At 47.8% G+C, this 24,174-nt stretch overlaps 1 protein-coding gene across 2 annotated transcripts in view; it reads left to right on the top strand.

Annotated features, from left to right (window-relative positions):
• Positions 1–12,773: 12,773 nt before the first annotated feature.
• The window catches only part of ACTN4 (actinin alpha 4), a 107,962-nt gene continuing 96,561 nt past the window's right edge, over positions 12,774–24,174 (top strand). For both annotated transcript variants that reach the window (XM_035117974.3, XM_035117973.3), the window contains exon 1: positions 12,774–13,006. In XM_035117974.3, coding sequence (XP_034973865.1) covers positions 12,866–13,006 — 141 coding nt within the window. In that variant the 5' untranslated portion in view covers positions 12,774–12,865. The remainder of the gene's footprint in view (positions 13,007–24,174) is intronic.

Genomic DNA, 24,174 nt, shown 5'->3' with positions numbered 1-24,174 from the left:
TCAGCATAAGGGAATTTCCCTTTAAAAAAGGGAGAACTTGACAGCTATGGTCTAAGGCTCCTCCTCCTCCAGTTCCTTCCCAAGCACTCTGAGACTTTGCCATCTTCTCTCTCTCTCCTCCACCCTCTTCATACCTCTTCTGGTTCTGGGAGACCTGGGGGAAGGGAGCTGGTTGCAGGAGGAGGAGAGGACCTCCTGGCTTCCTCACCAGCCTGCCTCATCTCTGCCTCTTGGCTTCCCTCCTCTCCAGCTTCTGCCTCCGATTCTGAACTGCTCTCTGCCACAGACTCTCCCAGCTCACTAAAGCCTGTTACTTCTTCCACTTCCAACACATCCTCCTCCCAGTCTGCTCCCTCTCTTCCTTCTGACCACTCATCGTTCCCTGGAGCCAACCCCCTGGCTCTGAGCCATCTTCCCTTGGGGGTCCCCCAGCTGGTACCTCCCACCACTCCTTTGCATCCAACAATGACACCGATGCAGCTAGACTTTTGGCAGGACTGATGGAACAAGGTCTCCTTCCCGTCTCTCTGGCTGTGGCAGCCTGCTGCAATGGATGCTGCCAGGTGAGAGACGATGGGAAGGGGAGGCTCGGTGGCTCTCGCCTTTCCGATGCCTCTGTTGCCAGGCAGATTCTCCACCTTGCTTGGGGAGGAGACATGGGTGCTGAGGGCTGCCAGAGCTACAGTAAGTTTCGAAGGGTGTCTAAGCTCAAATGTTTGAGCAATGTGGATGGAAAGGCAGGAGAATGAACACAGAGAGGATCTGAAAGATGCTCTAAGCCTTTTGAACTAGTTGAACTGATGTCCCATCTATCCATCTCCCTCCCAAGTCCATTTGGATAGCTGTAAATTAACACACACACCCCTTTAAAAAAAAAACCAACGTCAATTGCATTTTGTAATCTGTCTTGATTCCCGTCTGGGAACTCGACTGAATAAAGCTTCTCTCTGGCCGGCCACGCTACTGGGAACTGGGCCCAGAACTTCAGGAATCCCTCCAGGAATAGGGAAGAAAGACCTCACTGTTCCTTGTAAGCTGACTCTACCTGAGTTGATGTGGAAGAGAAAATGAAGGCCCCCACCCTTCTCCACCCCCCGGCAAGACTTGCTGAGAATTGCCCATGCCGGTTTTATGATGTGTCCCAGAACCTGCCCAGGCCATCTTCACCCCACGGAAAGTCACCTGGCATTGAACAAGTTGTCATCTTCCTGCTCTGGTTGCTGCTATTGATTTTTCAGTAATGTGGTTGTCGGGAGAGAGAGACTGCGGATTTCTCTATGTTTGCCGCAAGCCTCTTTCAATCTGGCATTGTTGTCATCATTTTTTTCCTGATAAAGGGGTACTAGAGAATGGAATCAGGGGTGCCAACTTGAATAAAATGTTGGGGGGAGGGCAGGTTAGCCCAGCCCCGCACAATCAATTGCAAGACACTGTGGCAATGCCCGTCAATTTTGGTGTTGGGCAATTGGGCATGGAGCAGAGGTCAAATCTCCACTCATACTTGAAAATCAGCAGGTAGGTACCTTTCATCATATGTGATGGACATGTAAAGTAAAAAAAAATATGGGAGATGATATATAATGAAAAAAAGTTTAAAATAACTTTTGCTAAAAAATCAGAAGCATTTTTATTAGGAATTATAGGTACTGTGATATCAAAGGCCCAGAAAAGATTGTTTATGTATGCAATAACAGCCGCGCAGATGCTATTAGCTCAGAGATGGAAGGAATGGCAAACCAACTTGATGGACTATGCCGAAATGGCAAAATTAACTGGGAAGCTCAGAAATCAAGAAGACAAGAACTTTTAAAAAGAATGGGGAAAGTTTATAATTTATTTACGAGACGACTGTAAGCAGGTTAAAACTTTAGCAGGATTTTAACCACACTTGTAAAGCAACGGAAAGTACTTGGAAGCATAAAAATTTGAATAAGTATTGATATGCAGTTGTAAATACTATCATTAGGACCCATGGAAGGGATGGGGGGGAGCTGGGAGATTCAGAGTAATCTCGATATTTGGATTCAGAATTGTTTTTTGTTACATGTTTATACTTTTTAAAAATCAAATAAAACAATTATTAAAAAGAAAAAGAAAAAAAGCAAGTCAGCGGGTGACTTTCGGCAAGTAATTCTCTGTCAGGATGACCTTCCTCACAGGGTTGTTGTTGTGAGGCTAAAACTGAAGCACCCCTGGTATTCTGCTCTATTCCTTTGGGGATGGTTTTGGGACGTGGGTGGCGCTGTGGTCTAAATCACTGAGCCTAGGGCTTGCCGATCGGAAGGCCGGCGGTTTGAATCCCCCTGACGGGGTGAGCTCCTGTTGCTCAGTCCCAGCTCCTGCCAACCTAGCAGTTTGAAAGGATGTCAATGTGCAAGTAGATAAATAGGCACCACTCTGGTGGGAAGGTAAACGGTGTTTCTGTGTGCTGCTCTGGTTTCGCCCGAAGCAGCTTAGTCATGCTGGCCACATGACCCGGAAAAACTGTTTGTGGACAAATGTCAGCTCCCTCGGCCAGTAAAGCGAGATGAGCTCCGCAACCCCAGAGTCGTCCGCGACTGGACTTTTCAGTGGTCCTTTACCTTTACCTTTAGCAGTGAAAACAAAAAGTTCCACCAGTGAGGACTTGCAAGCATTGATGGGGTAAAAAGACATGCGAGAGACCCACTAGGCTACCTCCGTGGGATCCCTTTGTATGCAGGATCCAGCCCTTGGATTGGAGGCCATTGCAACCCAAAGCTCAGGTGGTCCCACCTGCATCTGCGTGAGCGCAGCCTGTCTGGAAAGGCTCTTGCTGCTGACAGCCAGATGGCTGCAGATCACACGTAGCTGTTTCCCCAACCCCACCGCCGCTGCACAGCCTGTTTTACGCAGGCCAAGACTGTCTGGCGTGTCGGCACTGCTGCTGCGACTGTGATTTCTGCAGATTGCAAAAAGGGGGAAGGCGGCTTCCAGAAGGCGGCCATATAAAGGCCGTCTCCAGATGTGGAGATTCTCCAGGAGGGACTGGGGATTTGGCCGCTGACCAAATGAACACATTTTGGTCCGTTTCAAACTTGGCTGTGGATTCCCTCCCTCCCCACCCCCAGCGGCAAATCCTTGCTGTTTGCAATTCCAACATTTTTTCTTTGCTATTCTTCTCCCCCTCCCTCCCCGTTTTGTTTTCCACTTAGTGGTCCAGCCAGGGTCAAGCCCTCTCCTTTCCTGTCCGCCAAGATGCTGAACATTCCAGAGATGTGTATGTGTTTGTGTGTGTGTGTTTAGATGTTGGCTGGGATTTCTCCATCCATCCATGCAGGGGGTTCTCAGACTTTTTATTTCTCCCCCTGGGAGCAGCAGCCAGCTTCTACAGAAGTGCGGTTGAGTGGTTGGAGCAGTGGCTTTCAAATCCTCTAGCTTCCAGGGTTTCCCAAACTTGCATTTCCAGCTGTTTTTGAACTACATCTCCCATCATCCCTAGCTAGCAGGACCAGTGGACAGGGGTGATGGGAGCTGTAGTCCAAAAACCGCTGGAGACGCAAGTTTGATAAATACTGATTTGCTTGCCCTTTCCACATCATCTAATCTGCAGAGTGGCCCCTGAGCCTGATAAGAAGATTATACTATAGAGTGCAGGTCACTTAGGGTTTTCTGTTATTCTCTTTCTTTTTTAAAAAAACCATTCCTGTTGCAGTGTTCCTATTTTCCAGGGACAGTCCCGGGTTTACAGAAGCTGTCTCGGTTTCTGATTTGATCTTGCAACATTGCTCTTTTCCTTAGGGCGTCCCTATTTTCATCGGATAAATGTTGGAGGGTATGGAGTTATGTGACCTCCGAGCCAATAAGATAAGTAACTATTCAACCTTTAGATGACATCTGAAGGCAGCTCTGTATAGGCAAGATTCTTTTAAATGTTGTATTATGTTTTTAAAAGATGAGCGCCGCAACCCCAGAGTCGGACACGACTGGACCTGATGGCCAGGGGCCCCTTTACCTTTACCTGTATATACTGGATGGGAGCTGCCCAGAGTGGCTCGGGCAACCCAGGCAGATGGGTGGGGTATAAACAGTAAAATTATTATTATGGAACAGGACACCCATATTTTCATCGGATAAATGTTGGCGGGTATGTTGTTTGCTGATTTGTTTGTTTAAATTCACAAAGCAAAGGGACATCCTCCAGAAATCTCAAATGTTAAGGGACAAATCATCTCTGCGAAGTGATTCTGAATCTGTGCTCTTAAAAAATGCCTTCTTAGACCAAGCAACATTGATGTAGTTCAGGGGTCACTGGAAGAATCCCAGCAGCTACTGGGTGGAACAGGATAAAGTAGCTAGTGGTCCACAGCTGCAGCACGGCCGACCTTTCTGCCTACCCTGTTCTAGAGTTCTGTTCTGTTCACCGAAGGTGTGAGATAGGCATCGGCCCTGCCAAGCCTTACCTTTGCCCCACATAGAGAGGGAGTGAAACCACATCTTCTTCTTTTCTGGCGATCACTTGTAGCTGAGTAAGATTGTCTTCCATGAACACAGTCTTAGCAATGAGTCCCTAAGTTGACTGTGGAGGCCAATTCTGGATCCTCACGTCCTTCCACAGTGGGGACATAGGTTTTCGGGTGGGAGTTTGATCATGCCAAACTGTGCCTTCCTCTTAGCACGTTTCTCCCTTTCGTCCTGAGTTTGAGCATCTTCAAAGCCCACGACACCTTTGGTAAAGGCTGTTCTCCAATTGGAGCGCTCACAGGCCAGTGTTTCCCAGTTGTCGGTGTTTATACTACATTTTTTTAGATAAGAAGGGGCCAGCTGGATCAGAGCAAAAGCCAATCAAGTTCAGCATCCTGGATCTCACAGTGGCCAACCAGATGCCCCCAGGAAGCCCCCAGACAGATGGCAAGTGTCCTCTCCTGCTGGGTGATGTCCCCTCTACACCCATAGAGAGTCATGGTCAATTATGGCTTCGGATTTATACTGGAAGTTGTAGCCGCTTGTGATTCCAGCCTTTCTCCAGGCTGGACACTGAGGTCCAGGGCCAAGGGCCTTCTGGTGGTTCCCTCATTGCGAGAAGCCAAGTTGCAGGGAACCAGGCAGAGGGCCTTCTCGGTAATGGCACCCGCCCTGTGGAACGCCCTCCCACCAGATGTCAAAGAGAAAACAACTACCAGACTTTTAGGAGACATCTGAAGGCAGCCCTGTTTAGGGAAGCTTTTAATGTTTAATAGATTATTGTATTTTAACATTCTGTTGGAAGCCAGATGGGTGGGGTATAAATAAATAAATAAATAAATAATAATAATAATAATAATAATAATTTATTTCAGAGACAGAAAAGTTGCTTCCATCTGTTGGACTCCCAGCTCCCACCACCCCAGGCACCATGGCCACTGCTCAACTGGAGTCTCAAAACAGCCAGGCGGCCAAGGGTCCCCCTTGGAATAGGTGCGAGGAACCTTTGGCCTGCCAGATGCAGCTGAACTACAACTCCCATCAGCCCCGGCAAGTAGTGGTTGGGGGTGATGGGAACTGTAGTGCAGCTACACCTGGAGGGCCAAAGGATTCCCCACACCAGCTCTTCAGCAAAGAAGCAACTCGGGGACTGCTTGCCCCAAGCATGACCTTCCTGGAAGGAGAGCAGCTTCCTGTCTGAGAAAAGCACCTGGGAGCAGAGCAGAAGGCAGCAAGGCTTTACTCCTAAATCGGCATCTTCAAGAGACAGGGAGTTGGCCCTGATTCTGAGTTTCGTGGGATCCCAATTCCTAAACGCTCAACACCCATCCAGAGGGAGGGAGGATGAAGGGTTGGGTTGGCCAAAGTGGTTGCTCATATCAGGCAGGCTGTGGCTTCTCTTCCTTCATCTGCTGCTCATCTCTCGCATCCTTCACGAAGGCAAAACTCTGAACAGGATGCTTGTGACCTGTGCTATATTGTCTCAGGTTGAAACAACCCGAACCTGGTTGTGTCGTCTCTTGCCTTTGGCACTACTTGGGGTGAAATGCCGGAATGAAGGCGGGTAATGTAAACGGAACAAAGGACGCCGGGCTGGGGGTTGTTGCCTACAATGGTGTGTCATTGGGCTGGCATTTCGTACCATCTTAACCTCTCTTTGAAAAGGGAGGCTCCTGGGTTGATCAGTCAGCAGGCAGAATGGGTGGGTGTTACCTGGAGAGTGATGAAGCTCAGGGGAACGGCACTGTGGAATGCAGGCGATCAAAACCAGCCACCCAAACAAAGATGATGCTCTGTCCACACAGGGATGGGACCAGACTAAACCAGGCCATTAAGATGCCAACATTTCATCTTCAGCAGCCCCCACCCCCACCCAAACACCCCCAAGACTTGAAAAATAATTCAGGTCACAGAACCCAGTGTATAATTTCTGGGCGGCATCAGAGCTCAGCTCAGTCCTGCCTAGATAGCCTGGTTTCTGTAAGGAAGCCCTTCCATCTAGTCTAGTGCGAGGCAAGGTAGTGCCACTCATCGGACCCAGCTGGCATAGCCAATGCCCAGGGATGTGAGCACCTTGTCTAACCTGAACTGGTTCAACCCAGTTGGAATTAGGAATTAGTTGTGGTTACTCAGCTTTCATGCCCTAATGAGAGCAAATTTCTATCCTCAAGGTGGTGGTTGATATAGCAAAAGCTGGGGCTGGACTAAAGGACTGAGCAGGATTTTCAGATTGTCGTGGGAAAGGAGTTTGAGGCCCCGCAGAGCTCCTTGCTCCCTGCAGATTGCTGAATTCATCATGCAAAACCTGGGCAGTGTGGGGTTTATTTGCATGCTGTACACACATTGCGTAACGCACCTTAACTTCGGCACACACTCTGAGGCAGTGTTTTGAGATGAAGTCCTTTTCGTGAAGAGGCTGCTCCAATCCCCCCCCGACCCTGGAATGCTGCAAAGAAGGTTTCTAATGCAGGTTTAATTTGTCCAGGTCTGAGCTGCTTGCTGCTCCTTGCAGATGTGATCATGACCGCTAGACACTTGGGTCCCTGGGCAGCTATCCCTGTGCTCCCTTGCGGGCCTGTCCTTTCCAAGGGATCGTGTGACTACGCAAAATGGAATGCACGGCGAAGGAATGTGCTGCTCAAGGCCTGAACTTCTGTGCAGGTGGACGGAACTAATTGGTTCCTAATGCAGGACTTTCTGCACCAGCTTCCTATTTTGGAATGTCTCCCGGGGGCACTCAGCTTACTGCTGGATGTGTCAGGGGTAGTTTAGAATAGTTTCCGCACATATTTAGAACAGAACATGTGCAAACGTTCTCTGGATAAAGCTAGTTGGCTTTTCCAGAAAGCAGGCAGAGAAATGCTTTGTGTGTGTTTTCTTTTTTGCCCTCTCTCATAAAACTGGAACTTGGGACTATCCGATGAAGCTGAATGTTGAAGGATTCAGTGCCAACGAAAAAAAGCATTTATTTGCATAGCACGTAGCGAAATAATGGAACTGGCTTCCACATGGTACGGTGATGGCTACCAACTTGGATGGTAGCAAAAGAGGATTAGACAGATTCATGGCTGTCTGGCTCCTAGCCATAAAAGCAATGTTCTACCTCTGCCGTCAGGGACGCGGGTGGCGCTGTGGGTTAAACCACAGAGCCTGGGGCTTGTCGATCAGAAGGTCGGCGGTTCGAATCCCCGAGATGGGGTGAGCTCCTGTTGCTCGGTCCCAGCTCCTGCCAACCTAGCAGTTCAAAAGCACGTCAAAGTGCAAGTAGATAAATAGGTACAGCTACATTGGGAAGGTAAACGGTGTTTCTGTGCGCTGCTCTGGTTTGCCAGAAGTGGCTTTGTCATGCTGGCCACATTACCTGGAAGCTGTACGCCGGCTCCCTTGGCCAATAACGCGAGGTGAGCGCCACAACCCCAGAGTCGGTCACGACTGAACCTAATGGTCAGGGGTCCCTTTACCTTTACCTTCACCTCTGCCATCAGATGTTGGGAATCACAAATCCGGAAAGTGTTGTTGCTTCCCATAGGCAATGGCATCTGGTTGGCCACTGTCTTCTTCTTCTTCTTCTTCTTCTTCTTCTTCTTCTTCTTCTTCTTCTTCTTCTTCTTCTTCTTCTTCTTCTTCTTCTTCTTCTCTCATGGCCGAGTAAGATTGTCTTCCATGTACACGGTCTTAACAGTGAGTCTGGAAGTGACTGTGGAGGCCAATTCTGGATCCATACGTCCTTCCACAGTGGGGACATAGGTTTCCAGGCGGGAGTTGATCACAGCGAGGGTTTGCCAAGCATGTCTTCCTCTTAGCTCGCTTCTCCCTTTTGTCCTGAGTTGAAGCGTCTTCAAAGCCCATGGCACCTTTGGTAAAGGCTGTTCTCCAACTGGAGTGCTCGCAGCTCAGTGTTTCCCAGTTGTCAGTGTTTATACTACTTTAAAATAAAAAGATTTGCCATGAGAGAGTCTTTAAACCTATTTTGTTGACCACCAGCAGTACGCTTTCCATTTAAAGTTTGGAATAGAGTAGTTGCTTTGGAAGACGATAATCAGGCCTCCGTACAACATGGCCAGTCCAACGAAGTTGATGTTGAAGAATCATTGCTTCAACACTGGTGATCTTTGCTTCTTCCAGTAAGTGGGCATTAGTTTGCCTGTCTTAGTCGGCCACTGTAGGAACAGGATGGTGGACTAGGTGGGCTTTTGGCCTAATTCAACTTGCCCTCTCCCCTCTGTATCCAAGGTCCATGAGCAGACAGGGCCTTGGCTCTGAATACCATTTGCTAGAACTCACAGGTGGGGAGAGGTACTATTGTGCTCAGATTCTGTTTGTGGGCATCTGGTTGGCCACCGTAACGAGAACAGAGTTCTGGACTAAATTAGCCTTTTGCCCGATTCAGCAAAACTCTTCTTATGTTCTCGTGTTTGACAAAAAAAATCGAGAGTTATGTGTGTAACCTCTCCTACTTCATGTCACTGGTGAAGTAGGCCAATTATGCTTTTAACTTGGTTACATGTTGATCTGGGCTGTAGCTCCTCAGAGACGTTGTGGTAACATCTTGCTTGGTTTTCACATATATAGTACTGTATTGCCATCTTTTTTTGCTAGTACGGCTCCTGCGCCTTTACCGATGGTATGAGAACTAGTAATTCAACAGGGACAGTGCCTCCTAAAACTACGTTGCTATGTCAGGAGAAAGCTCAGCCAGCCCTACATGAAGTTGTTAAAGGGAAAAGAGCGCTGGGAGACAGTGCTGGTCTATATAAACAAGACATTACAGAATAAATTAAGACTTTCAGAGGTGAATATTCTCTTGAACCAGGGTTTTTTTTTCTTCCAGCCGAAACTCAGTTCCGGCACCTCTCAGGTGGGTGCCATTGTCAGAGAACGAGGCCTTAATCAATGGCTTGACAACGTGATAACGCTGGCAACATTCAAACAGACAGCTTTTAGACCCAGACTTTCTTTAGATAAATACAGTGATATTTGGATTGAGTTTACACAAAATATATTAGGTTATTGATATATGTGTACTAGGATATCAATAATATACACAGTGGTACCTTGGTTACTGAACGGCTTAGTTGTCGAACAAATCGGCTCACGAACGCCACAAACCCGGAAGTAAGTGTTCTGGTTTGCGAATGTTTTTTGGGAGCCGAACATCCAACATGGCTTCCGCTTGAGTGCAGGAAGCTCCTGCAGCCAATTGGAAGCCACGCCTTGGTTTTTGAACCATTTCAGGAGTCAAACAGACTCCTGGAACGGATTAAGTTTCAGAACCGAAGTACCACTGTATATTAATGTATGGTAATGTAACCCATTCTCACTCACTTTTGCCTTCCTTTCCCCCCTCACTCTATCATTTTATAAATGAAATTTTTCTAATAGAATATTTATAATAATATAGGTAAAAGAGCGGTGTCAGGATAGAAAGCTGGCCGTGGTTCTTATCCTGGATTGTGATGATCAGTCATGCTGGCGGATGGAAGAATTGACCACTTCCTTTCGTGGCGCAAAACTGAGGTTACAGTTTAGGGAACCTACCATAGACACAGATACTGAGGTTACAGTTTAAGGAACCTGTGGTTAAAAACAACCTGATTTCTTTCCGGCTGGTGACCTGTTGCTTCTTCTGCTGTTGCCTAGAACTTGTTGAGTCGAGACACTTTTCTTGTGCAAAGGGCAGCTAATTTCTCTTTCCAAACCCAGGACCACAGGATCTACTCGGGTGGTTGGAAGAGAAGAATGGCATTGATGCAAGAAGGTTTTCCTCCAAGTAGCCTTTTTATTTCAAGAAATGCAGGCCCTGCATATTGGAGAAAGGAAGCACCTTTCTATGAAATCAGACTGTCTAACTCAGCATTGTCTTAACTATTCCAAGGGTGGCAAACCTTTTCCTGACTGGGGGCTGCATTTCCTTCTAGGGAACCTTCTAGGAGCCACATTCCCATTGGCTGGGCGGTGTTAAAAGTGAGCAGAGTAACTGGAAGACCCAAGAATTACCAACAGTGGATGATTGGCAAATGAAAATGATGGAATTGGCTGAGATGACCGGGAGAATACCCGACCGGGAAGAAGAAGCGACAGAAGAAGAGTGGAAAGACTTTAAAGTTTATTTGGAAAAATATGGTAAAATTGTATATTGAGATTAGATTTAGAAGTTTATAGAAACTGCGGGTTGGAGAATTATTTTAAGTAAATTGATGCATGAGAGATTTGAAATTGCAAGGAGTTTTAAACAATGAATTGGAAATTGCTAAAGATAAATGAGAAATGAGCCGCAGATAGAGGGAACTCGAAGAAGTCCCTTCTTACAATGTTAAAGGAAAAGGATTATGGTACTTTGATTTTTGTGTTTTTATTGTTATTTTTGTAATGTTATTTCTTCTTGTTATTTTTATTTGCATTTGTTTTGTTTAAAGTGTTGTGTTTTACTGTAAAACTAATAAAAAATATTTATTTATTTATTTAAAAAAGTGAGCAGAGCAACAAACATAAATTTTACTTTTGCACTGTAGGCTAGTTTCTGCAAATGCTCACATGCCCTTTTCTCTTCTACGTCCAGACAAGCAGGAGGCATGATCAGGGTTCAACGGCACATTCCACCCAGGCAAAAAACACTTGGGGGGCAAAGCAGGTCCTTTAGGAGGAGTTCCGAGGGCCACATAAAGATATATGGGGGCCGCATTAGGCCCCCAGGCCTGAGGCTCCCTGACCCTTATCTGTTCTCACTGGCATGGTTTTCCAGGGTCTCCAGGTCTTTCCTATCACTTTCATATGATTGTAGAGTTGCGAGGGATCCCAAGGGTCATCTAGTTCAACCCCTGTCCAACTTTGTACCTGATTGTTTTTAAACTGGGGATGCAGCTGGATTAAATGTAGGACCTTCCCTCATGCAAAGCACGGGCTCTGCCTCAGTTATGCTTCCTTCTGAGGTCATCATCCACCACATCATACATTTAAAGCGCTATGATACCACTTTAAATAGCCATTGCTTCCCCCAAAGAATGATGGGAGATGTAGTTCATTAAGGGTTCCCAAGGGCTGTTAGGAGACCCCTCATTCCCCTTCACAGAACTATAATTCCCAGCGCAGTTTAACCATCAATCCCTCTTTGCAGGGATCTATGGGAATTGTAGCTTGTTGAGGGGAATAGGGGGCCTCCTAACAACTCTCAGCGCCCTCCACAAACTACAGCTCCCAGAATTCTTTTGGTGGAAGACAACTTAAAAGTGTTTTCATAGCGGTTTCAATTTATGTTGTTTATGTATATTATTTTCAATGTGCATTGGCATTAACTGAGATGCAGGAAAACCAAGTCTCCAAGCAACTTATCTGCAGGAAAAGACGGTGCCCTCCTGCCTCCTCAAGAGGCCAAACTAGGATGTTAAAATAAATCACTATTATTTGTGCAGGGTGCGGCTGTTTGCAGGGGAAAACACATTTAAAATTCAATTATATTGATATCTGAGTGTAAGCAATGGTTTTCCAGCAGATTAGGCGCGGATATTATAGATTTACTGATAACATGTTATCTATTTGCTGTGTTGGACAACACTCATTAATAGGTACTAATTTAATACCCACACCACGGGATATTAAGTAAGCTCACTTCATGAATATTAACAATCCCGTGGTGATTAAACGTTATCTGTTTATAATTAACGTCTTTAATATCTGAAGAAGTGTGCATGCACACGAAAGCTCATACCAAAATAAAAACTTAGTTGGTCTTTAAGGTGCTACTGAAGGAATTTTTTTATTGTCTTTAATTTAGAATGCTTTTAATGAGGCGCTGCCGCTATTGCGAAAAAAAGAGTAATATTAATCATACAGAACAAACACGTATGATATACTAAAACCGCCCATGAACGTAAGAGGCTGATTTGGGCGCGATTTCCCCGAGGTGAGGGAGGGTGGGGCTGGGCGCCCTCGCGCATGCGCACCGAGATAAAAACCCAACTCGCCGCTCCCCTGAGCGACAGAACCTCGAGGGACGAGCAGAGGCGGAGCGTAGAAGAGCCAATTGGGCGGCTGGATGGATGTGGCCATCCCCGCGCGTGCGCAAAGCCCTCCCGTTCGCATTCCCGAGCGGCCGCTCTTTTAAATAAGAAAGGACTGGGCGGGTCCCGCTTTTGTTTTTGTTGTTATTGTGGGCGGGTCCTTGCTGGGTTTGCCGCCGCCCCACCCTCTCCCTTCCCTCGCTTAATCTCTCGAGGGATGCGCATGCGCTCCGTGGTACCGCCGCTCCGCGAGCCGGCGGAGAGGGGGGCGTGTCCGGGAGGGCGGTCGTGCGCAGGCGCAGCGGCTCCTCTGGGCAGCGGCGGTGCCCGCGCGTCGTCAGTTGGGTCAGTGCCGCCGCCTCGCACGGAGCTGGGCGCTCCTTCTCCCTCACACGGAAGCCGCTCGCTCCGCGCCGAAGCTCCCGCCCCAAAGCGAATACTGTAGTATGGTGGATTACCACGCTGCCGGGCAACCCTCTTATCAGTACGGCGGCAACGGACCGGGCATCGGCGACTACATGGCTCAAGAGGACGACTGGGACCGGGACCTCCTGCTCGACCCAGCCTGGGAGAAGCAGCAGCGCAAGGTGAGCCAGGAGGCGCCTCCCCGCTTCCCTCCTCCTCCCGCTTTCCTCAGCTGCGGCGCGCGCGGGGAAGGGGTTTGGGGTGGGGAGAGAAACAACCTTAAAAACAAAAAAAGAGGCGACGGTTCCTCTGATCATGTGCAAAGTGCTGCTCCCTTGGCCCCCTTCTCTCTTACCTCAGGGCTGGGATTATTATTTTTAGGTGGTCTCATGCACTCCCTCGTCGTTCCCGGGGGCTTGTGTGTGAGCGCGCGTGCGTGTCTATGTGAATCCGTGCAAGTTTAAATTTTTCAAGGGAAGAAAACTAAAGCGCTAGAAAATGACCGAAGGGGGGGAGCTTGCAAGTCTTGAGTTAGGAGAACGTGGCGCGATCCTGAGTGGGTTTTTTCCCGTATGGGTTCTTCCTCGTGTTGGGAAGCTGCCTCGGGCGAGCAAAAAAATGTTTCCGAGGGTGGGGTAGGAATTAGGGATCGCTAAAGAGGGCTTCCACGGCCTGGCCTGGAGCATCGATCTTCAGCCTTTGCAGACCCGGGAGATCCGCCTTTAACCCAAGAGTGCATTTTGGGGAGCCATTTCTCAACCTTCCTTGACATACCTTTGCATGGTGGCAGTGCTTCTGTTGTGACCACCTTGACGACCAGTGGCATAGAGAAGGTAGAAGTGTGAAAGGTTTGTGGGGGGAGTCCGAGGTAAGAGATTGGGGGGGGGCAGTGGGTTTTGATGGGGTGTGTTGGGATCAGCAGTGGAGGCAGCAGCAGCAAGATTACACACTGGAGGGCGTCTATATAAAAACAATGCCAATAATAATAATTATTTGCGGCTTACCACTTTGCTCTGGCCTTGAGGAACTTACCTTTCTCCACCTTTCCCTTCTATTCCTCCCCTGCCTGTCTTCCTTTTTGGTTTGTGTAGCCCTGGTGGTAGGGCCTGTCTCGTGTGTGTTTTTTAATTGCCCTGAGCTGCTTTGGGAGACAATGGCTGTCTGCGTGTTATTTATTGTAATCTCGCTTTCCAAAGTGCACCAGGTGTTGTACAGATAATAAAAAATGCACTTAGCTCTGAGTCCCGTGTGAGCTTTTGGCTGCTTGTGCCCTTAAGGGAGAGGTGGGGCATGTGGGTTTTCCCCCCAATGAGGGGTACATTTGGGGTGCAGGGGTACCTTGCTAGTGGGGTGATGCGGTGATGGTGGACAAAGGGCAGCCTTGGGTGGGGATAGGAGCCCCAGTGTAGACTGTGATCGGGGTACAGAGAGCCCATGCTTGCTCTGGTCTGCCAAATAGTGGTTCTGAATCTGTATTCACTGTGTGGGGGTGTTCAGTGGATCCTGGGGGGTGGAAGTGAAATTGCATGATCTAGGAGTGTGACAGAGCACACCAAAGGCAAGGTGTAAGGGGAAGCTAGATTATCAGAAGGCTTGTTTTGACCTGGGCAGTCTTAGATGTGTAGTTCTGTGGCAGGTCTACTCTGAAGCAGTCCCATTGAGACTTCCCCCCCCTAGATAGATGCAGTTGCCTTGTATCGAGCAACATGTGGAGGATTGTGGGTGGCAGATAGGTGTTATAGGACTGAGACTTCTGGGTGTGGGGTTTGTTGGCTTAGGGGGCTGGCAGTGTGCTTTGTGATGTGGGTTCTGGACAGGAGAAACCCAGGGGCTGCATCTTGGGGGCATAAATGCAGAAGGGGCAAAGAGTTGGCTAGGGACTGGAAATGAATAGGGCAAGGAGGAAAATAGCACGTGCTGATCCTGGTTCTGATGACGTGGAGGGTGTTATTTCGTTGTGATACCTTTCTATTTCATGTTGGGGTGGCAGTGGCAGAGTTCTTGGGAGGAGAGAAGGGAGCAAAATGTTGGCTGGGGTGGTGGTGAGGTCTGTGGGGTGCTGTTTTCTAGGTGCTGCTGTCTGCAATGGAGAGTTGGGAGGGCAGGTGTGGGCCTAGAGAAGAGGGCACAGGATGCAGCTTAGTCACTGTTCAAGGTGGCTGGAGTTTGCTTATGGAAATGTTGCTGGAGGTGGGGGGGGTGAGAAGGGAGTGGAAGGAAGAGGAGGAGAGGCAGTGCTGGGTGGGGCAGCTTAACTTGCCTGGTGAAGAGCACGTGTTGCCAGCCATCCCTCTCCCAGCATTCTCCCTTGATTGATTCATCCTGCAGAGGGGGATGGGGAAGAGCCGCTGGAAGGAATGACTGCTGCTCCCCATCCCTCTTCCATTCTCAGCTGCTGGGGAAGCGTTTTTTAATTACAAACTGGCTCACCACAGAAACCCCCCCCCTGGGAGACCATTTTTATGGGTGATGTGTATGTAGCAGTTCTCTCCCCACACCCCAGACTGGGGTGGCTTGGCCATGAAATGCTGCAAAAGAAGGGGAAGTTCTACCTTGTATATGGGTTTTCCACCCACTGCCCCCTTTCTCTCACCCCCACCACTCCCCCCTCCATCCTAATGTGTCTGGACTCTATTAGATTGAAAGCCTGCGGCCAAGGACTGTTATTTTCCAAAAAATGTGCAGCATTTAGACATTTTTAGGGCCTTCATAAATTAATGACAATAGTGCAAACATTTGCTGCCTTGGGCATTGCTTATAGATGATTGGTAAATTTAATTCCCCTGCTCCCCTGTAGTTAAAAGCCACATCATTGTGTGGTTTGATTGGACAAGTCCAGCCCTTGAAAGCCAGGCCTTCAGTTTCCCCTGCTGTTGTTAGCCACCTCCCTGAGGTCAGCTGTCATGTCCAGTAGCACTGACTTGCATTGATTGTGCCTGCCCCCCCCCCCCAATCCTGGGCTGCCAGGGTTTCTGCTCTCATATCTGCCGCTTGTGATGTGGAAATAGTTGTAGGGGCAGACTGAATTCCCGAGCTGCCTGCGCTGTTTAACTGTAGCAAATCCCTATGCAGTTTGCTCAGTGTTAAAGCCATGTGCTTTGTGTGTGGCAAAGGCTTACTTTAACAGACAGCCCCGTTTATTGCTTTAGGTATCCTCCCCACCACCACCTTGTGCCTCTCAGATCTGAGAAGTGTGTGTGTCTGTACAATGTCTACAACCTCTGTCAGTTGCATAGTACTGTATGTGTGTTTCCATAGCAGGAGTAGCCAACATGTGTCCAGACCACTGGCCATGCTGGCTGGGGTTGAAAGAAGTTTGTTGTCTTTCAGCGTAGTTGCTCCTGTTTTAGAGAAAAAAGTCTGCTGCTTTTGGGAGACAAGAGTTGGGAACTAGGGTGTTTTTGGTTCTGCTGTTTCCACGATCTTCTTGCTCCGGCACCCCCTCCTTTTACAATAATACTAACCTACCTTACAGGGTTGTTGTAAGCATTGCTGGAACGAATGTGTGCTAATACTCCAGAAGCACTTTATATAATATCATTTAGTGTTATAATTATTGAGAGGGAATACACAAGGGTGCTTTCTAAAAAGCTGTATCTTTATACTGATCGATAGCAGCTGTGTGGCGATTTCATTTTCCAATAACCTCTTTTTTTACTGGACTTAACCCTCAAGCTTCTGGTCCAGCGTTCCTCCTTCCAAGCTGCAGTGGGCAACGTTTTTCACTTTTGTCTTCAACCTCAAGTCATGTAGAATTTCTATTATAAAATCCTAGTTACATTGTTGAGTGCTAGAAGGGGGAAATCTCCCCCCCTCTTTCCCCGCCAGACCCCAGCACCTGCGAAATTACTCCAAGACTTTGGAAGAATATCCTGGCTGTTGCGGACGTTGCGTTTGTATTGTCCAGCAGAGCATTTGCGCTCTGGATTTGTATGGCAAGCGGTGGTGGGCCATCTGCTATTTAGTTTAATTATCTTAATTGCACGCTGTCTTAAGGCTCAGCTAAGAACAGCGGAGCCAAATTCAAGGAAGCATGGGACTCTATACCGGCTCTGAGTTGGCAGGAGGAAAGTCCTTGCGGGAATATTTTTTTTCTGAATAGAATGAGCATGTGTTGCTCAAATAGATGTAACAAGCCTCAAGCTTTCAAGACCCTCCCTGTGTGCTCCGCTCCTCAGCCTCCCCTCCTCCAAAAAATATCTGGGCTGAAATCAAGATACTAGAGAATAGTAGCCACTAGACTTAATGGCACGGCTTGCTGTGTGAGAGCCAAGCTCAGTGCTGCTAATGACTTTCCCATGTTCTCTGGCATAGTTGTGGCCTGGAGGGAAAGCCTGTTCGTTCACATAACAGTTGCTGGGGAAGGAAAAGGTGCAGCCTCTTAAACGCTGAACGGTAGCATCGTGCTCCACCCACTACACCTGGCGACACAGGCTTTGAATCAACCTTGTCACTGTGACGTTGCACCTGAGCTATTTTTATGGGGCAAGCGCAGCCAAGAGCAAAGCATGCCAGGCAGCATATGGCTTCCACGCCAGAGGAAGGGCTTTCAAGGTGTCGTTGCACAGATGATCTATTCCTTTCTCTACCTTCTTTCCCCCCAGAATGGAAAACTTAGGTTGAAACTTGCACACATTCAGCTGTGCACACTTGGCAAATGAAAAAGAAAGTTTAAAAATAAAATGGAGGCAGAAAGGGGGTGGGAGACGGGGAAAAAAGATTTTTGCAATCCCACCTACCATTGAACCCAATGTGTTGTGATCATAAAGGATCTGGCCTTTAGGTGCGACCCCCGGAACGTAACCCCCATGTCAGTTGCAGGTTTATTGTAATTTTTTCCTCTGTAGTACCATTTCAGGCTGAAAATCGGATGGGTTGAGTTTCATGTTGGAATGCTTGTTCGTAGAAAATCCCCCCTTGCACATTTTTTTAAATAAAAAATGCATGTAGGGGGTGTTGTGCGGAGGCTTGGCTATGAAAACTTCCCTTGATGTGTTAGTTTGCTTCATGCAAGGCCTTTCAGACATGTGTCCCTACGCTTTACTCACTTGCTGCCTAAAGTGCTGCACTGCAGCGTGCTGTTAGTTGTATAAATGAGCTCTCTCTCTCTCCCCCCCCCCCAATAAGCTGGTGCCCTGAACTACAACTCCCACCAGCTGTGTTGCCTGGTGGGTAGCAGTTGTTGTCCAAAACATCAGGACACCAGGTATGAACCAGGGGAAAACTGATATGAGCTGCTTCTCTCTTTGTTTTTCCGAGGAAATTATTAACAAGCAACTGAGCAATAATAGCCTTCTCCCTCCCATCCTCTGTCTGGGACAGATTAAAGAAAAAGGGGTGTGTGGAGTCTGTTGCCACATTCAGGCCATGCTCAGAGCTTGGAATGTCAGAACTTGGCATCCAAAGTTCAGAGCGTCCAAAGGACCTCTCGGGTGCTCCGTCATCCATGCCACAGTCCTCAAAGGAGGGCTGTATTTATTATCTTCATATTGCAGGGTGGGGGTGGTTTGTGTAAGGCCCTGCAGTGAGGTACAAGCTGGGATGGGCTTTGAACTGGAGAGATCCTGACTCTTAGTCCCTCTGCGGCTTTCCGTTCGCCTCTCCTGAGCCTTTCCGCCCTGCACTTGGAGAGCCGAGGCTCCTCAGCGACTTCCTGAATTGCCCTGACGTGAACAAACTGAGCCTCCCCTTTGTGAACCGGATGCACAGTTAGGTAACCATCTGGAATCGATTGTCCATAGCCATTTCAGTCCTGCTGGGCTGTAGCTCTGCACCATGTTGCTCCGGGGCCCCGAACTCTTGTTCAAACATTGTTATGGCAAAAGTGTTTGGCCAGAGAGACTCCTACTGCTTCTGTGCTGATCACACTTTGATAAACATCCTTTAAGTCACATTCTCAACCAAAGCTCAGATTTCTTCTATTAAAACAACAACAACAACCAAAACTGTTCTGGTGGTGTGCTTGGAAGTGGAAAATCTGACTTTCTTTCCTCAAGTGGCTGAAGGATGGGGAACGTCAAACTTGTAATGGTCACTTTTACCCCAAATGATGAGGAAACTGGTTATTTTCCCCACCCCCACAAGATGACAATTTTACTTTTTTTTTTACAGGTTCCAAACTTAGAGGTTTAGCCATATTTACTCTGATATTTTGAGCTTATTTTGGAAGCAAAAGGTGTATGATGCGTTCTGCTGCAAATTCTGGGTTATATTGCTTTTTTAAAGTGACAAATGGGCACCTTTCTTAGGGCACATGAGTCCACGAAGGTCAAGGAATAGTGTGAGCTGCCACCCTATCAATTTCTGTACGTCAAACACTAGTGCCAATATTTGAACAGCGGGTGACATTCCTGTGTCGTGTGGCTTCCTGTTGCTTGTGGTTAGGCACGCAATATCTTCAAGTGTATAGGAGTCATTAGTTTAAGTTAAGGTGTGCTGGATTTGGACAATTCAGTCCTGTTTCTGTGTGTTGATTGCTTCATATTGACAAATGTAGCTACTGTCTGAAAGGGTTGGACAAGGCCTGCAACCCTTTTACGTGATCCGGAAACTATCTTAATGTGGTTTGCGGATTTATTGTCCTCAAAAGGTACGGAGAGAGAATGGCTGTTGATGAGGAAGGTTCAGAAACATTTGTTTAAAAACTGTTGCTGATTTCAAAACTTGCAAGTCAATTTGAAGGGTGATTGGTGGTCTTTCCTTGCAAATATGCCCCCCCCCCTTACTAGCCTGCTAGTGGCTGATAGAGGAGGGATGGAGGAGGTCTGCATTGCTATGCTGGGTGTGTCTCTTTCTGTCTCTAGCAGCCTGCTTGGTTTCTGTGTTGAGCTGCAACTCAACCATGCCAGCCCACTTGCCCAGCTGCATGCCTGTGGCTGCCAAGCAGGTGCTTAAGATATTTCTGATTATTGTGTTTAATTTTTGAAGAGGTTGTTAGTTCTTGAGAATGGAGGATTCCTTCTCCCCTCTGCCTTGGACATTGCAAATCACAGCAGGCAGACATTGTAACACTTCCCAACACTGAATTATTGCCAAGTTGATAGGAAACGTTTTTGGTGCAGTATAGGGGCAGCATCACGCCACATTGTAGAGAGGAGAAATGCAAGTTTGTATCTCCTTTGGCAAACAACGGGGAAATCCGCTGTAGTTTACTTGGCAAAAGTAAAGGGCGTTAATTCAGTTTGGAAATCTGGCAAACGTGCGATCAGGTTGTGCCTTGTGAGCAATCCAGGGGTGGTGGTGTTTGCCTACCCTTCTGATCCATTTGCTTGAGCTTTTCAAGGCCACAGGAAGGCAGAGCTTGTGCTGCTGATGCCAGTGTTCAAAATTGGCGTTTTGCTGCTGGCGTGGGTCCAGTTGCGACTACATGGAGATTTACGTGTGCTAGGTTGGCAACCGCGATTTAAAAACCCTCTGCCTTAGTCCATCGTTCATACCATTTCCATTTCCACTGTGTGTGCCGCCCTTTCTTGCACTGGGACAAGTGAATTGTTTTAAGAGCAATCTGCAGTCGAGAAATGTGGTTGAGATATTAGAATCACAAAATTGTAGCATTGCAAGGGAGGCCGAGGGTCCTTTAGTCCAACCCCTTGGCGAATAAATATTCCATTGTGGCGACCGACCGCAACCTAGATTCAAAGTGCCATTTGGCACCTAGCTTATATACCCAAGTTTAACCCTGCCCGATGATATTCCTGGCTTCCATGTTGCCACCCCAGGTTTCAATTCAGGGGGTGAAGTCCTCCGGATGTTGGACTCCATCTCCCATCATCCAGCATGGAATTATTGGAAACCACGAACACTTGGAGGGCTGCACAACAGGTTCCCCATCATTCCCGATTTGAATTAAGTGGGCCAGGCACTCTGGGTTTGTCCTGGTGCAAACACACTGGTTGGGGGCGGTTGCCATTCACCCACGAGGCAGAGGTGGGCAGCAAATAGCACATCTGTGTATACCAAGGATGTCCCTTGCCTTTAAACCCCCCCAATGGAACCCCCCCAAAGCTTATCAACCCCTAAAAACTGGGCTCTTCTCCCTAAAAAAAGCTCAACAACTTTGAGCTGAACCCCAAATAGCAGTTCTTGGTCCCAGGACTTCTTAACCAGCTTCTGGCAAGCTCTGCAAAGCCAGTGACCCTTTTAAATTGTTCACTCTTCTCCAAAACATAAAAGGGTGTGATGTCTTGCAGGATCTCCCCCAGGGGATGGTTTAAACTTGCTCATGGTAATTTTTTGGACTGAGGGGGGCCAGTGAGGTGCTGCCGTTCTGAAAACGGCCATGAAAAGTCACTTTGGGAAGTTGTGTGTCCACTTGTGAAGTTTGCAAGTTGTGTGTGGCTGGTACGTGTCCATTTCTCAGGGAAAGTGCGGGGGGGGGGTCTGCGTTGGAATGTGAGCTATGCACGATTTCAATAGCATTGTGTGACTGTTTGCATCTCCTGTGTTGTCCTACCGAGACTGTTGCAAATAAACAAAAGCCAGTTTGCATTCCAGCTTTGTGTTTTCACGAACTTTCCAATCTTGGAAGCTTTTCTGTAAGGAAAGCGGACAAAATAAGTGACTGCTGGCTGGTTGTACCTTGCTAGGAAAAACCCTGGCTTCTCAAGCATACTAACCTTTCTCCTTCCCTCCCACCCTTCCTCTTGCAAGGCAACGGCCGTAAATTGTCCTTGTACGTCGGAAGATCTGCTTCCAAGTTTCTGGTGGTTTGGAAGCCATAGCCAAGCACTCCATGAAAAGCTTTTCTTTTTCCCTGAGCTGGTTGGACGGGCAGGCAGATGAATCATCTCTTATTAGCTTGCCTATGTAACAAATCATGTTTTAAATTTCACTCGATTGGAGCACATCCAGAAAGCCAAGTTGTCCCGACTAAGGCGAGTTGCATATGAGCGTCTCTTGGGCTGCCAAGTTACAACAGGGCCCACTTGGCCCTAGAGCGCCCGGTCGAAGAGGTCTGTGGTTAAATAGCTGCCTTGTCTAACAGTTTGAGAGTCAGCTCTTTGTCGCTTGCCCCTTTGCTGCATGCTGACAAGCCACATTAATGGGATGTAAACAATTTGTTCCAAGGAAGCTGAAACTTGCGCAAAAAGAACTTACTGGAACTACGAGTTTATGGCCTGGTTGACAGTAAAAAAATCACTAGACTTTTTGATCACTTGTTACTTAGGTGCAGTGTTAGAAATTAGCCAGGTGCGTTTTGCGACTGGATTGGGTTCCATTGTGACCTCTGAAGATCTTTGGATGCCAGGTTGGCAATAGACATCTCCATCTGGCTGGCCCTTCCAGCTCTCTTCAGCAGGTCAGCAGAAAAGGTTATTTATTGCATTTATATCCCACCTTTTTCTCCAAGAAGTTCACCCCCCTTCTCAGTTAATCCCTACAACGGCCCTGCAAGGTAGGTGAGGAGGCTATGACTGACTCCGAGAACACCCAGTGAGCTTTGTGACTGAGTGGGCATTCGAACCCTGATCTCCCAGGTCCTAGTCCGGCACTCTAACCATTACACCACACTGGCTTCCTTGAGCCCTTCTGCTGTGGGGCAGCTCTATAAATTAAGCAGTTAAATAAATATGGGGAACACAAAATGTTACCTAGAGAAGGAACTGAAATATTTTCCCTTTTATTTATTCTGGATTGTTTTTATTTGATGTTTTAATATGCTGTGAACTGCTTTGCACATCATAGGCTTGCTTTTTGGAGAGCCTGCTTCTCCTTGGCGACGTCTTATTGTGCACATGCAATGTTGAAAGGTCTGGAAACCTGTGGGTGGGGCCTGCGCTGTGGGTCTCTTCTCCCCCCCCCCCAAGAATTGGCACCATTATGATTGGTTTCACCCATGTTCCTTTGAGGGCCTTTTTACATTACAGCCATACCGTGGAATGAACCCACGGAAAACAACAAGGGCTGTCACATGGGAAAAGGGTGGCTAAATTGTGGTGGGACTCAATTGCAACACATCAAGTTTCGCCTGATCTTCTGTGGGTTATTCTAACTCCACGCTGGCCAGAGGCTGTTCACAAGCCAGGACAAACAAATTCAGCAGGTGCGGGAGAGAAAGCAATTAATCCAAATGGTCTAATAGAAATGCCTATGCATTTGGAGTAATTAGGCCTTCATTGGCAAAATCTGTTGCAATTTCTTAAATGACTGGTTCCAGTAACCTACTGACTTTAATAATGGTCCTGCACCCCAGTCAATGCGGAGGGGGAGGCAACACTTGCGTACCAGTGGGTGTTACACATATTCTCCATCTCCAAAGTTATACGACATGGGTAGGCAAACTAAGGCGCAGGGGCCGGATCCGGCCCAATTGCCTTCTCAGTCTGGCCCACGGACAGTCCGGGAATCAGTGTGTTTTTACATGAGTAGAATGTGTCCTTTTATATAAAATGCATCTCTGGGTTATTTGTGGGACATAGGAATTTGTTCTCCCTCTCCCAAAAAATATAGTCCGCCCCCCCCCCCACAAGGTTTGAGAGACATTGGACCATTCCCCTGCTGAAAAAGTTAGCTGACCCCTGTTGTATGAGATCAGTGCAGTGTAATGGTTAGGCGGTCAGACAAGGATCTGGAAGACAGGGTTCAAATCCCCACACAACCATGAAGCTCACTGGGTGACCTTGGGCCATGCATTGGGGTCTACCTCACAGGGTTGCTGTGGGAGATTAAATGTGGAGGGGGGGAAATCCTGTGTTGCATTTTGAGGTCCTTGGAAGAGAAGGTGAGCTATAAGTACAACAAATAAATAAAAGCGGAGGTTGGATGGCCATCTGTCATGGATGCTTCAGCTGAGATTCCCGCATTGCAGGGGTTTGGACTAGATGACCCCTGAGTCCCTGGTCCAACTCTACGGTGTATGATTTTATGAAAATCAGGATTGGTTTAGGATTGTTGCAGAGAAGTCTAGCTACTCTTCCTCTCATTCCTTGTGACATGCCAAACTCTTGGAAGTTGCAAACTGGCATATCCATGGCGCGGCTAGACCAATATTTCAAATAAGTCTGCAGAATTGACTAGCCTATATTCTTGATGTTCCCCTTTTTACAGGAATTTCTGGCCTGAAACCAGAGCCAGCTCCCCCCCCCCCTTTGACAAAAAGGCTTCCTTCCCTGAGATGATTAACCCACCACAGGCGAGTGGGTTACTCCCAAGGCTACTTGTGACCAGGGCTCACCCTCGGAGAAAGTAGTAGAAATTGTTTAAGGATTACACAAGTTTTCCATCCTGCCTCCCCCTGAGGAGGAGGCTGCTGTGAGTGGACTGTCCCAGCCGCCCTCTTTAGTCATCTCCTTAATTTCAATGGCATTCCGCACTTTCCAGCGTGACTTCAAAAGAGCCCTTCTCTCTGAGT

This window comes from Zootoca vivipara, chromosome 6 (assembly GCF_965207765.1).
Source record: "Zootoca vivipara chromosome 6, rZooViv2.hap1.1, whole genome shotgun sequence".
In the NCBI taxonomy this organism is placed as follows: Eukaryota; Metazoa; Chordata; class Lepidosauria; order Squamata; family Lacertidae; genus Zootoca; species Zootoca vivipara.
The sequence above is the reverse complement of the archived record's forward strand: the minus strand, read 5'-3'. Positions and strand labels throughout refer to the sequence as shown.